The 15,487-nt window shown below is 36.4% G+C and overlaps 2 protein-coding genes across 10 annotated transcripts in view; both read right to left on the bottom strand.

Annotated features, from left to right (window-relative positions):
* Nucleotides 1–423: 423 nt before the first annotated feature.
* Nucleotides 424–1,675, bottom strand: LOC108057658 (uncharacterized). The gene is made up of 2 exons (XM_017142014.3): nucleotides 1,556–1,675; nucleotides 424–1,494 (listed from the first exon to the last, which is right to left on the bottom strand). Exons 1-2 carry the CDS (start codon nucleotides 1,584–1,586, stop codon nucleotides 464–466), a joined length of 1,062 nt encoding a protein of 353 aa, XP_016997503.2. The 5' UTR covers nucleotides 1,587–1,675; the 3' UTR covers nucleotides 424–463.
* Nucleotides 1,676–1,809: 134 nt separating this feature from the next.
* Nucleotides 1,810–15,487, bottom strand: part of nuf (rab11 family-interacting protein nuf) — a 48,339-nt gene continuing 34,661 nt past the window's right edge. For 3 of the 9 annotated variants that reach the window (XM_017142004.3, XM_070215670.1, XM_017142010.3), the window contains 5 exons: nucleotides 5,045–5,179; nucleotides 4,303–4,759; nucleotides 3,753–3,901; nucleotides 3,449–3,487; nucleotides 1,810–3,168 (listed from right to left, as the gene is read on the bottom strand). In XM_017142004.3, coding sequence (XP_016997493.2) covers nucleotides 3,040–3,168; nucleotides 3,449–3,487; nucleotides 3,753–3,901; nucleotides 4,303–4,759; nucleotides 5,045–5,179 — 909 coding nt within the window. In that variant the 3' untranslated portion in view covers nucleotides 1,810–3,039. Of the gene's footprint in view, nucleotides 3,169–3,448; nucleotides 3,488–3,752; nucleotides 3,902–4,302; nucleotides 4,760–5,044; nucleotides 5,180–5,250; nucleotides 5,491–9,265; nucleotides 10,264–15,487 lie in introns of those variants that run through there. The other 6 variants (XM_070215669.1, XM_070215671.1, XM_017142003.3 and 3 more) reach the window with 5 other exon arrangements.

Genomic DNA, 15,487 nt, shown 5'->3' with positions numbered 1-15,487 from the left:
CCTTTTTGTAAATTTTTAGAATTTTCAGAAATCTCTTCCAACTAAACTTACCCTAAAATACATATTTCGGTGGCACAGAATCCGTTCCAAATTAAGTAGACGATTTATAACCAACCAAATAGTAATAGGCTTTGAAACAAATTTTCCTTAAATAAGAGAAACTTTACTGCAAAACTCTAACAAAACGGGTTAACGGTTTCTGTGACACACTTATTTATTCCATTTGGCCCTATTTGTATTATTTTTTCAGATGCAAAACCCCTGCTGCAGCTCCATTCCCTATCTATTATTCAAAGTTTCTTATTGAAGAAAATAATCAAATAGGTATACCTATTATTTATTATTATTTATTTATTTATTATAATCAAAATATTGGTCATTTAGAATATATGAAATTATTTATTATATTTTATTTGAATAGTGTTTTGATTTAAAACTTATTTAACTCGTATAATAGGGTATTTTACAGCTTTAATTCGTCCTCCTTGCATCGCCTCATACAAACTCCCAGTCTGCATACATCCTCGTCCACGGCTCGGAAGCTCAAATCCCGGTGTTTGCAATTGAAGGTGTCCATCACGCACTGATTGGCAAACTCATGGACGCAGATCCCGTTGTGGGCACAAATAGGCAAGTATTCGAGCTTGGTGCACAGCTCATCGCAGTTCTCCATCGTTGGCGGCGTCATTGTCATCATATTCCCTGGGGACTGGGTTGTCATGCCTCCCATCAAAAGGTGGAAGCAGTTCCTAGTTGGCACTCGCTTGGGAGCCGATGGTGATGCGGGTGAGTCGGTGGTTTGACTTGGGGGCATTACAACGACCGGCATAAGTTCGGAGGCATCGGGATTGGGGATGCCAGGATTGGGAGTTCCGTGATTGGGGATGCCAGGATTCGGAATACCATGGTTGGGAATACCAGGATTGGGAATACCATCATTGGGAATTCCTCGATTTGGGATTCCGTGATTGGGGATGCCAGGATTCGGAATACCATGGTTGGGAATACCAGGATTGGGAATACCATCATTAGGTATTCCTGGATTTGGGATTCCGTGATTGGGGATGCCAGGATTCGGAATACCATGGTTGGGAATACCAGGATTGGGGATACCATCATTAGGTATTCCTCGATTTGGGATTCCGTGATTGGGGATGCCAGGATTCGGAATACCATGGTTGGGAATACCAGGATTAGGGATACCGTCATTAGGTATTCCTCGATTCGTAATTCCATGATTATATTGTCCGGAATTTGAGACAGATCTGGTCATACGGACTTTGTTATCCGACTTCACTGTAGGTGGCACCACCACCTCCTGGACGACATGAACCTTTCCCGGCTTGATCTCCTCCACGGTGGCCACTTCTTCCCTATCCTGATTGGCCACGATCACGGGCTTTCCATTGGACAGCAACGGCACTTGGATGGTAATCCTACCGATTTCTGAATTTGGCACAACCTGCCCTGTGGTGAAGACGAAACACAGCAGCACTGGAAAATATATAAAGAGTCATTCCTGTGTTCCATTCGATAAGGATATTCAGAAGCCCACCTGCGGCCAAGGAATAACACGGCTTAAACATCTTGCAACTTTAACTCCAATGTCTTCTCTGTCCTTGACTGCTCCATAACCCGGCTTATATAAGGAGTTCCAACTCAAAAGATCTTACGCAACCGTTCCTGGGAACAAAACCAGTTCTCCGCATCGAGCTTCCTTAATAAATTAAGCATTTATGTGCATTGTCTTTGAACGGGTTTCGCCAATTAGCATCGCTTTGGTTTTCGCCCAGTCAAAAAAGGCGAGTCTTTGTTTATAAAATATTCTTCTTTTTATTTTGATACAAATTCAGCGACTTGCATCTGGTAAATTACATTTAAAATTCCACACTATTCAGTATGCATTAAACGCTTGGACTTTTTTGTTAGAGTTATCTAGCTCTTAACACACTTTAAAAACTTCCAATTTAAGGCAATTAAATTTTGATTAACGATTTCACATCGATTCTTGAGTTTTCTTGGATATTATTTTAACTATTTTAGTGTTGACCGCTTGAGTTGTTCTGTTGCTTAGACTATTAGGGATCGCTTTCGTTTGGAGCTTCTAGGTGACACCTTTTCATGTGCTATCCCTAAATGTTTGCACATTATGTCCATTTTATGTTGGGTTATATATGCAGAGTAAGATTAGTTTTAACTGTGCTATACATTGACATATGTTTGTGGGTTAAGATATAACTTCTCAATTGAATAACTCCTACCAGTGATAATTGCTTTCTTTCAGATCCACTTCAAACCAAACTACGTCTTCATATCCTGGGATTGTCCATACCATAAACGCAAATTTTTTGATCGATTCTTGTAACTGCTTTCGGGGCAAACTAAGTAATATCTTCTCTGGAAGTGCAATTTAATTTAAAAAAGTCTACACGAAGTTGAGAAAGGATATAAAACAGATATGAAATATAGAAATTTCTCCTAGCACAAACCTTCTTAGCTGCCCCAGAACAAAATTGGAAAGTATCTCCTATCAAACGTTAACACTTTATAAAATCTCATTTCATGCATACACATATTTGCAATCAGATTTTCCAGCAATTATCAATAAATTATCGGGTTGCATTTCATTTAAGATTAAACCAGTTTTTTAGACTTAGGATCTAACAATATTTATAAGTAATATCTTTAGGGATCAACAACACGTACTATACAAAACTCAAACTAGAAACGAAGGAAAATAAACTTTTACACAATTTTAGACTCTCTTTATACAAAACATTCTCTAATCGAATTAAGGACTTTCTCATCATTTTGACATGCAATCTTTGTGTTCTCTGTGTTGTTTTGGTTTAAAAATCTACATTAAATTGTTATAAAATAAATTACGACTTAAGTTAGGCATAAATACATGTATAGAGTGTAGCTTAAAAAGTTAACATAAAGTAAAGTTCAGTTAGTTTATTCATTTTAGTTGATGTTAGGTGGTTGTGGTACTCTATCGAGTGCCTAGGGATTGGTTTTTTCTTCCGGTTGGCTGCTTTACTTTCGCTCCATGGGCTTAACCTCCAGTAATTGAGGATAGTTCTCCACGATGTTGAGTAGAATGGTATCGATGTAGTGCTTGAGTCGAACATTCTCGTCCTCCTTTTCCTGGAAGGCCTGTTGCAGCTGGAATACATAGGGTTTCATTAGTTTCATTCTTAGTTAACACGAATAACATTGAAAAGAAACAGTTTTTTTGGTTTTTATATACACATATGAATGTTAGATAGTTGACCAGATGAAAGTTTGTCCGTAATGAGTTTGATAAATTAGATAACCATGAACCAACATTAATTTTAAGTCGAATTTAGTTTAAGTCAAACTGCAATGCGTGCACAGTGGCTCCAAAACCGTGTTTTATTATTTGTTCTTTTTAATTGTGGCTTTTGCGTGATTGAAGCATTACCTGACTTAAGGATGCTAATGTGGCTGAATCCACAGAATCCTGTAATACAATAAATGTCAATTTAAATACACATGTGGGCAGATAAAAAATATATTTCATAGTAAACGCAGGGCAATACGGACACTAGGAGGCTTTCAAACTGTAGGTTTTTAATATCATTTTCATCAGTTTTTCTTTTGCGGTGACTGTGCGTGTGCTTTTGGACTTGGCTTCTAGACTGTGTTTTTGTGGGTGTGGGGATGACGGATTGGACTACACTAAAAGCGGAAGCAGGCGACGTTACAGCTGGACTCAAAATACACACCTGGGCTTGTGACATCTCCTCCAGCTCCTGGGCCAAACTATTCAGGGTTCCGTTCAGCAGATGGCGACCCTGCTCCACGCCATTCGTCAGCATGGTGGCCTGGTTGGTCAGCATCGTGGCCTGAAGCTCCTCGTTCTGTTCTTCGAGTGCTGTAGAAAAAAAACAAAATGATTAGCTTGGTTTGATCAAGCATTGATTGAAGGTATTTAATAAATATAATAATTCAAAAATTATTCTAAGCATTTTTCACAAAGGAACTTCAATAATTCAATATTATTTGGATATCAAGAAGCTACTCGAATTTATTTTAAAATATTTAAAGGAACTCAAGTTTTAAATAGATCGATCGAGGTAATTTTGTAAAATGGAAATTAAGTTCTCTAGGCATTACCCCACAAAAAATTGCATTATTTAATATTACAACTAAATTCTTTTTCTTTAAACTGGTTATTATTAGGGGTAAATCGAATAGAAATTACAATGAACTACTTCAAGGAATATGAAACACCAGTGATAATTTTCCTAGCAGAACCTCAACTTTCCCACTTACATCGATTCTTTTGGCGCATCTCCTCGAGCTCCTGGTGCAGCTCCTCCAGTCTTATGCTCTCCGGCGATGTGGTTGGCATCGCCCGGGCTCCACTCTCCTCGCGGGCCCGCTGCAGCTCACTGCCCAGCTCCACCATCAGATCCTCGGCGTTCTTTTTCTCCTGCTCCTGGCGACGCAAAGCCTGCGCCTGCTCCTCGTGCTCCTGCTGCAGAACGCTAATTTGGTCGCGGGCCAGCTCAAGTTCCTCCTCGGTGCGATGAAGGTCGTTGGCCTGCTTGTCGCACAGGACACGCAATCGAGTGGCCTCCTCACGCAGTGCCGATGCCTCGATCTCGGTGGCCCGGATCTTCATCTGGCAGTTCTCGTTCTGCAGCGATGCTTCGCGCTCCACTCGAGCCAGGATCTCGCGGTGCCGCTTCTGCTCCTCGGCCAAACGCTCTTCGGCACGCAGTTCCGACTGGAAGGGAAAGGAATACATTAGATTCAACATCCATGAAGCGAATGATACGAATAAAAAAATATATTAATATATATATATATTAATATATGTATATTAATATTAAAACTCTTTTTTTTTAATACAAAAAAACATAAGGTCCACATGTATAAGTTCTATAGTTTTTAAGTGATTTGGAAAGATAACTCTTTGATTACTTAAAAGGGAACATTATTACCCATAATGCATTTGATCTTAATAAATTAGAATTGTAAATTGTAATACTAAATATGTTTTCATACTAACCTCTCGGTACTGCTCCTCGAGCATGTGATATCGGGCCTGGAGCACAGCATATTCGGTCTTGGTGCGAGTGGTCCGATCTTCAGCTATGTTCTGCGTATCCGACAGATCGTCCACCTTGCGCTGCAGCAGTTCCAGCTGTAAATATATAAGGAGAGAGAGGACTGATAAGTCTATATTCGAATACAGAGGTTCGTGTATCGACTAACACAATCGTTTTTCATGTGCCGCAGATCGAGGAGCAGATCGTTCACCAACTGCACATCAGCCATGGGATATTTCACATACATTTGCCTATATCTATATGGTGTGCAAGTGTTTATAGATTTGTTTATATATCTTTTTCACATTATTTAGGAATGCTCATCTCTTGAAGGCTCAAGAAAAATTCAAATTATTTTTGCATCGCCGCGAAGTCTTTGCTCACTTGATGGTCGATTCAGACTGTCGGCAGTTCGTTTATATTTTTCCGAAGCGACAACGACAACTCTGTGAAAATGCTGTTAATTACACCAGTCAACACAGGCCAACAATATGTTGATAACGAAACTTATGCCTTAAAACGAAACTTTTTAAAAAAACATTCCCCTCGAGAAGCACTTTTAATGCCTTTCCTACACATCTGCCATCCCACTTTGGTTGCCCAGTGTTATTGGCATGCCTTGCCCGTATGAATCTCATAAATATTAAGCATACGCCCCATAGGCCAACTCATAAGCAGAAGGCGTAAAAAGAGACGCACACACACTTTGTTGGTGTTTTGCATTCAAGTTTTGGCCAACTATTTGCTGGCATGTGCAAAAATCTGTTTTCGCCATTAAAGATTTGCAGGCTGCTGCTTCTTGCGCAATTACTCATGACCCGCCCGCGCATTCAAAAACGTATAGGGAAAATAAAAACAGATGATTTGAACATGAGTTGTTTGCCTGCCGCTTGAGGTGATAAGAAATTTGCAAGATGACTGCAGTACAGGATGTCGACGAGCTTTGTTATCAAACAAGCTAGCACAGGGTAACTTTTGGATTTTAAATAAATAGTTTTTATATATATACCACAAAATTATATGCGTTATACATTTTATAATACTTTTAAAAAATGAAAAAAAAAGAATTTTGTATTAATTTGTATTTGTATAAAAATAAATAAAGACAAAAAAATTAAAAAGATTTATTAATATTAATATTACAAAAAATTAAAATGATTTTCTCTTCCCCACATTTCGTTGTATGTCTGCATAAAATCCAGCTAATAATGGTCAACACAGTGGGAATCCTGCTAATTAAATTTAATCACCTCTACCTGAATACACCCTCGACAACCCCCCTAAACGTAATACCATCACAAATGTCAATTGAGAAGTTCAATTAGCAGTTACAAGCAGCTTTTATTTGGCGTTGGCACTCAATGACTCTCAAACTGTGCGGCATAGGGTTCAATTAGACTTAATTAAATGCAATTTGCTGGCAACAATTCGCTGTTGACCATTTTCGCTAGATTTACAGAGAGAGTACGGCACTATATTTTCGATCGAGATGAGAGCACTGCTGAACTATGGATACACGGACACACAATCGACGGCAAAGGCGGCGCGGCTAGTACTGAAAAATGGGCCTAGGGCCCACCAAAAACAAACAACAGAGTGCCATAGAAATGGAGAAATATTCAGAGAGTGAGAAATGTTCTGAGAGAAGAATAAGCTCGCTGAGTCAACCGAAAAAGTACGATATAGCAGGGGTCTCAATTAGGGGCTTGGTATGTGTACAATGAACCATGCCAAAAAAAACTAAGCATATTATATAGAAACTAGAATTTAAATTAAATGTCTACCGAATTCTTACGAAAAAAAGTACGGAAAGACCAAGAAGAAGAAAAATAGCAGCGAAAATTGAAGTCGCGTCTCATTCAGAAACCGTTTGGTCAGAACGAAAGCAACAACAGCGAAAAAGTCATAAAAATAAAATGTTGCTAGGGGCATAAAGAGAAAACAATAAAAGTGTAAGACAAATTGAGTAACAAGTGACGAGAAGTTTTATATAGAAAAAGGCATCAGAATAACAATATACCCTGTATTTCTATCGGTAAAACAACTGCGTACTTGTTGGCAGCATCCTGATCTTTGTAAATAAGTACAGCCAATATTATAAACATTACCTAAAATCTCTTTATATTTTAGTGAATATCGAAAAAAAAAGTAAGAAAATTACATTTTATCGGCTTCAAATATTTGTTATTATCTGATCATTTTTGGAAGATATGTATATATTTTACGAACTCTCCCTTTTATGTACGTCATAAAGAACATAATATACCCCAGCATAATGTACTCTACAATTGGTGGGTAAAAATAAGTTGTCGGGCTACGGTTTCTTTAAATGTGCTTTACTTAAGCTCGTCACTTTCCTCTTTCTTCTGCCTGAAAAAGGTGTTCCCGAGGTCATTAATGCCCCTCGGCCTCTTTAAGGGCCTTTGATTTTTCCAGTCTCGTTTTGACAAGTTGATGGCACGACAGGTGCGACTGAATGATGGGAAATTTGTAATGGAGAGTGCGGAAATACGCAACAGATGTTTTGGCCGCCGTGAAGGTTGCCCCAAAAATGGGAAAAAATTAAGAAAATAAATCAAGAAAAGAACAAGGTGACAAACGTTGAAGTGCTTACAAGGGACTTACAATTTTTACAAGGAAAAAAGTGTAATAGGTTAAAAAGATTAAAAGCTAATTGGTTTGACTTTCCTAAAAATATCAAAAACATCACATTTCTTATTGCATGAACAAGTAAATAAAATTATTTAAAATTATTTTACAACTAACTTTTTTTGGGTTTCGATTTTTAAACCTTTACTTAATTTTGTATTTACTCAAAAAACCAATTTTTACAACATCTCACCACTTTAGTTCTCTCGTTAACAGCTCGTAAATAATGAAATGAAAAACAATTGAAAAAAACTGGAAGCATTCGGACATTATAATCGGCATTAGCTTTGACCCCAAAAAGAAAATCTTGACTTGCAACACACTCGCCGTTTCCTCTGCCAGCGATACAATGCCCTACAATTGTTTCATTTATCAAATGAGATTTCCCCACTAGTTTATGTGGATCGAGTATAGTAAACAAATCTAGCATCCGCCGGAGGTTTATCGCTTTTCAGAAGCGAAGAGCTGACCTCCAGTGCAGTGGCTGATATTTCGAATCTATGGGCTCCCATTTGTAGTCCCACTGAGAATAATAAGCTAGATAATTGGTTGCATAAAATGCTGGGAATTGCATCCATAGCTCATGGAAGATTCTTTTCTTTCAATGCCCTGAAACTAGAGCAATCGCCTTAGAAATTAACGTTCCTTACTTTTCTTTCCATCCACATGAGCTCACTTCTGTTACTTTCGTTGACACATTTTCCCTTCACGGCTAATCATCAATTTTGTTACAGTTTTTTGTATCATTAATTTTGGCTTCGTCAACCAATTTTTCAAAATATCTTTTTCGATTTTCCTTTCTTTTCTCACTGATGATTTGTGGCCGGTGATCTCATTTGACGCAAACTACAGTATATTTTTGTTTATAGTTAGCAGATGTCTGGCAAATTATATGGCAAACACAACAAGTTCTTCGACTTTGAAATTTTATTATTGGCCCAGTTTTGACGTTGAAAAAGGTAAATAAGTCAAGGAAATCGTAAACATAGTTGGCATAAACATCAATTTTCTAAAAAGGTGGAAACATTTGGATCAGAAAACTGTGAGTACTGTATGGTTTTAAAAAACTTAATATTTGAATTTTTGTTTTAGTTTTATAATTGTAGTTGCTTCGAATTTTTCATCATTGTTTATATTAACCATTTTTATTTTAATGTTGCAACAATTCCCAACATTTTTTACGCAAATAAACCACTCACTTCGTTGGTTTCCAACATATTATTCCTGCCAAAGCCTTCCAGTAGCAATTGATTAAAATGTCAAATCGGAACAAAATTTCCCACCGCCGAACCGAACAAAACAGTTGAACTAAGGCAATTCAAAGTTAGACTAAAGCAAATTACATTCAATTGCTGCTTATTTATAGTGAATGGCCTGGACATTATTGACAGGCCGTATATACTATATATTACTTAGATGTCGTGACATGCGAACTAAAAAAAAGAGAGGGGGCGTCGCCACCCCCAAATGAACCCTGAACTTTTGGATGAAACTAGCAACGGAATCGGGGGAATTAGTGGAACACTGCTTACTTGCTCATTGAGATTGTCGCAAATCTCGGCACTGAGGGCCCCGTTCATCATGCCAACAGGTCCTGATCCTCCACTGCCTCCACCTCCTCCTCCCCCGCCGGCGTTGGTGTCCTCGAAATCACAGAGTAGTTTGTTCTTGAAATTCTTCAGGTTCTCCAATTTAAAACCGTTTGTGTTTGTATTATTAGTTTTATTGTTGAATTTACTTGTCAAATTCTCCAAGTTGTAGATCTTATTGCTGTTATTATTATTATTATTGTTGATATGATTATTGTTGTTCGATTCGATGCTATTGTTGTTCGTCTCTAGCTTATTTTCGATGAAGACCAGCGAGTTTGGCTCCGAATTCGATGGCACAATGTCCTCAAAGTCCGCTGGATTTAGGCTAAGGAAGGTTTCCTGATCGATCAGTATTGGCGGGTGTTTTCCAAAACCACTATAGTCACTCCCAGCACCGCCAGTGACTCCCAAACTGTAGGCGTTGCTCAGCGGATTTTGCGAGGCACTCGTGTTAAAGCTCAGATTCAGATCCTCTAGACTATCCGTGGACAGCTTTCGATTTTGTTGCGCTCCGATTCTGCACTTGTTATTGTTCAAATTGCTGCTGTTGTTGTTGTTATTTTTGTTGCCTTGCTGATTTGTGGGTCCTACGAATTCGAATTGGCCCGCCCACATATCATAGGCTAAATCGATGCTATCGGGCTGGCTGGCAGGTTGACTACTCATGATTTAGTTTTTGTTTTATTGTTGCTTAATTTGTTTCCTATTTGGATAAATGGTTTTGCTGGGGCGTGGCACTGGTAGAGGGCGGTTTTTTGTTGGTTTGATTCTCGCACATTGATATTTTATTTCTTATTTTGTGATTTTTCATTTGAGTGGGAAGACTGTTTTGTCTCAGTTTTGTAGGCACATATTTCAGATATTTTTGTGTTGCTAAGTTTTTATCTCTCCATTTATTTTTAAGGCACTTTTCTGGGCATGTTAAGGCTTGCTTCTGACTAAATAAAATATTTTACACATAAAAAATTGTTCTTATTTGATTGATTTTTTTAGACGATGGTTATACATAAATTCATTGTATTTTAAAGTATTATTAATTGATTCACTTATTTATTTGTAAAATATTCAAGTATTTAAACATACCACAAATATTAATTTTTGTTTAATCATTCTCTTTGCTGGTTTATTTTAGAAATATGTATATGTATATGTATATGTATATGTATATGTATATGTATATGTATATGTATATGTATATGTATATGTATATGGGCACTTCCAAAAAAAAGTCCACCAAGCCAAAAACCTTGAAACTTGAATAAAACATATTTCTACATGATTTTGCCCCGATATTAGTTTCTAATTAGTTGGATACTGAGCTTAACTACAAATTTGGAGTATAGTTTGATTATTTTTATGACAAACCCCACCAATATACGCAAAAATCAGTTTTTGGCTATTTTTTGGTTATTTTTTGGACCTGTCTTCTGTTGTAAATTTATCCTATAGGAATGCTAATATGTGACATTTTTCTGTACTGAATGCTTCATTAACATGCTAAACTATTAAGTTAAAAGCAAAACATCCAGCAATTGAGAGATAGAGGTAAAGAAATCCGCTTTACAAAACAGTCGGAAAAAATGTCCCGAGCGACATGTCCCGAGCGAATGTGGTTGAAACTGCATAAAAAAAAAATGGCAAAGAATTTTTGAGTGAAACCAAAAGCATTTCACAGCGACATGTTTGAACAACATTCTAAAAAAAATCGCATTCAAATATTCCATCAGAATTCGCTAATTTCTGGTGTTGTATGAACTTCCCTGAAATCCACTTCTATTTTTGTCCCGAGCGAATACGGCAGTTTTTTACCGATATCTTAAAAACTAAAAGTGGTACAAAATCAAGATTTTTACCAAAAATTGAGCTTGGGAAGAGTGAAAAGAAAAGCCCATAATTAAAATTAAAATCCATTGTTTTACAATTTTTTTTCAACTTTAAAGGTGTGCAAATGTCCCGAGCGACATTTTGGAAGTGCCCATATGTATATGTATATGTATATGTATATGTATATGTATATGTATATGTATATGTATATGTATATGTATATGTATATGTATATGTATATGTATATGTATATGTATATGTATATGTATATGTATATGTATATGTATATGTATATGTATATGTATATGTATATGTATATGTATATGTATATGTATATGTATATGTATTATAATAGCAGGTTAAGCTAGCAATTGGCGTTATAAAAAAGTTAAAATTCACAAACTTCCCATGAAGATATTCTTGCATAACTATAATCGGAGCAAATTTTTTGGCAATTCTCTTCTGATTGTCCCCCACGAATTTCTTTCTCTCTTTCTCCAAAAATGAGTTTCTTGAACCCCCAGCAGAGTTCACAGAATAAACAAAAGAATTTTCATTTCCCCCCAAGCAGTTAAATGAATTATGCAGAAAAATAATAGTTGGAAAAAAAATAAATAGAAGCTTGGCAAATGATTTCTTCTTTTGTATTGCGATGGCCTTTAGCACAATTCTTAACAAATTGAAAGGTAATTGTTTGGGATTTGGATTTGGATGGGTTTTATACAAAGATGGGAGATGCAGAAAGCAGAGCAAGAAATTGACTGGAAACAAAGGCGGAGAATGGTGGAAAGCCATAAAGAATTTTTCTGTATTTCATGCAGGAAATGTGCGCTTGCAAAAAGATAAACAAAACAAAAGAACCGACGAAGACAGTCTACCCAATTCTCCTCTCAGCCCTGCAGGCCCCTCTCTTCCCAACCAGAGTCCCATTCTTTCTACACGACTGAGTTTGGTTTCTTCTGGGCTTCTGGCTAAGTTTAATTTCCTAGTTGAATTGATGAACTTCGTGTAGATAAAACAAAGCAATAGAAAGAAGAGGCCAAGGAGGGGAAAAACTGTTGGTGCATGCAATTCTTCTGCTGTAACTGAAAGAATTGCATAATCTAGTCGGAGACCGTCTTTGCTCTTCATTGCTCTCTCTCTCTCTCTTCTTAGCCGATGATTCAATCCATCGCTAGAAATGGCGTCGGGAAATGTGTCATTTATTTGAATTTTTCATCATTCGCAAAATTGTTTATAATAAATTGTGTGATTCAGAAGAGCACAGAATCGGGAATTATACAAATTAAGAGGAAAAGAAGAAGGAGAGCAGAAAAAACAATTCTGCACATTTGCTCATGTCAAATGGGTTTAAGTGGCTTGTCAAAATAAATTAGAATTTATTTGCTTTACTTATTTTTCCAGCTAAGAAATGAGAACACTTTTTTTACATAAGACAGAAAAAATAAAAGAAAATACAAAATTTGTTCCGTTCTTTTAATAAATTGGATATAATTACTTATTTCATACAGCTCTGAAATGTTTTCTAATAGTGTTCCATCCCAAAATGCTCTGAAAAGCTATTAAAAACCAAAACCACAAATCCCCAAAGACCGAAAACAGAAGTCCAAAGCAACTTGACCGCAAGACTCATTGATCTATGGCCAATTTTGTCAATGGAGCATGTCAAACGCAGCAGCAGCAACAACAACATTAACATGCACAACAACAAAACCAACAACAACTTTCACCAACAAAACTTGTCCGGTAAACAACTGAAAATAACAACAACAGACAGTGTCGTATACATCTTGTGCAACTTGTTTCGTTTCGTTGGAAAATTATGATGAAAATTGAAAGTACGTGAAACAACATCTTCAATAACAATTTCTATTTTCAGCTGCAATATTTTCAAACCTTTATGCAGTAGCAGGCACGTTTTATGATGCATTTTTCATCACCAAACGCTTGAAATCCGAACTGAAAGAATGTTTGGGGTTGAGATGAAATATCTAAGCATTAATGGGGGATCATATAATGGATGCACACGCGCTAGCCCGGGAACTATTCGAGTTTATGAGTTCCCAGATAAAGCATTTATGTGGGGCCATAAAGATTGACTTGTTTAGCATAAATAGCTCAAATTTGTGGCGATATAAGGTAGCAAGTCATGGTAAAGTTGGGATAGGGTTATAGGTGCCTTATAAATTGTTTTGTGGGGATTCTTCGGGAAATATTTGAGAAATTTGGAATTGGGAACTATAATTCTTTGGGTAAGCTACTTAAAATAGAATTAGAATACATAAAAATCCAGAACTTTTTACAAATAACCTTAGCAATATATCATTTGAACAGCGAACACTCATAATTTATTTATACCGAAGTGCGTAGATATTCCCAGACCCTCGTCATTTATGTATTCTAATATACATTTAAGTGGGTACTTTATTTTGAACCCTTTATTCCTCTGAAACCCCTAGAGAACTTCCAATATTTCAACTTGGCAACAAATTCGTGCCAATTACCCCGTCTAACCTCGATTTCTTTGCCTGGTGTTGCCGTTTGCATTTGCAATTATTTCTTCTGTTGTTGCATTTTACATGGCAATAAACCTTTTAGACGGCCGCCCACGCTAAGACAAAGAACTAAAAGGTGAAACTGAAACAACATGCTAACCTCATTTCACAGCCTGAAGGGAGAGGACAAGGAGGGCTGCAACAGAATGGAAAGAGACAAAAGTCGCGACAGAAAACAGCTGTTGGCTGACACAAACTGATCTACCTCAAATTGCGTTTCCCACTTAAGCTTAAATAAATATTTTACTATCATAAAAAAAGAGGAATAAATTGGGTGCATTGAAGTGGTATTTCCAGCAGTTCTTATTGCTACTACAAATATGCTAATCACAGTTAGTTTTCTATTCATTATATAAACCAACCCTCTCTTTTCTACAGATCTTTTTTTGTAGAACCAACAGACCGTTAAATTATTTTTGTTCAGACTTCAAGGCAAATTCTTAGACAACTTTGCATATCCTCTCCGTACATCTAATTTCCAACCTCTCCCCGTTTTCTTTGTTTTTAATTCTTTAGGTACTGACTGTCCGACAAGTTTCTAATTACCAGAAAATGCAATGGCTGGCTAGGTTTCTTTTACTTGAAAATGTGTTTGTGCCTGTTATTTATATAGTCTAGTAAACTGAATCATTCTTGGTCTTATCAAAACGTTCGGCGACTTTTATAGGTAAGGTGCCCTCGTCAAAGCTAAATAATCACATAAACACATACACGTGAATAAAGGTCAATATGAGGGCCAATTTAAAGCAGACCATGACTGATAAAGATTTGACTAGTTTTAAAAAAAGTAATTCGTTTAATAATGTTATTCCGTATTTACAAAAAAAAGCCTTCAAGTGAGATTTATATGATTACTGAGTCACAAAAAATTTAAATGTTTCGTAAATATTCCACAACAAATAATTCCAGAACAACTTATTTTAGAGGAGATAAGAAATATGTCAATTGAAATCATATTAAAATACAATTGTATTTGTTTAAATACAAATACAGTCATCATCTCAAAACGAAAAATCTGTGAACTTTATTCATTTTGTGTTTAGTCAACTGAACCAAATCAATTAAAACACAAATTGTTAATGAAGTAAACTTTCCTTTTTTGTCAGCTGAATCTTTTAAGATTTCCATATCTTTTAAACAATTTTCTGCATCGCACATGCTCGGCAATCAAAAACAGCATAAAAGAAAATTATCATTAGCTCTTCAACAAAATTGAATTCCACAAAGATTTGCATACAATGGGCGGAGGAGAGAGGGGGTAAAAAGGGGATGAGTCGAAAGAGGAGGAGCTCATTAAATGCAAATTTTATATTGCTGCTGTGCATTTTTCATGCCACAAAGTAAAGCAAGAAAAGGTTGTAAAATACACAATGATTGAGCGAAATGGGATCAGGAATGCCGAATACTATTCCTAAAATTCAAATTGTTTCTAATGAAAAAACATCTGTTTTACATTCAAAAACAAGTGATGTAATCATGAAAAAATGTTCTAAGGTTTTCTAAATTTCGGATAAAAAATAAACATTTGAAATCATAATATTTTGCACAAACATTTTTGAATTTTTTTTTAAATAAATATCACATTTTTGGAATTATTTAAAATAGTGTGTTATATGTTGATTACAACCACAATCGAGGGAGGCAAACAAAATTCGATTAAAACACGCGAAACGCGAAAAGCAAACTGAATGAACCAGAAATTCAGGGGCAAAATAAACTGAGGCAATCAGAGAAGAAGAGAAAAATGAGCGACTGAGAGAGCAAAAACGGGCAATCTTTATAA

Source organism: Drosophila takahashii, chromosome 3L (assembly GCF_030179915.1).
Source record: "Drosophila takahashii strain IR98-3 E-12201 chromosome 3L, DtakHiC1v2, whole genome shotgun sequence".
Classification (NCBI taxonomy): domain Eukaryota; kingdom Metazoa; phylum Arthropoda; class Insecta; order Diptera; family Drosophilidae; genus Drosophila; species Drosophila takahashii.
This window is presented reverse-complemented; position numbering and strand designations above follow the sequence as displayed.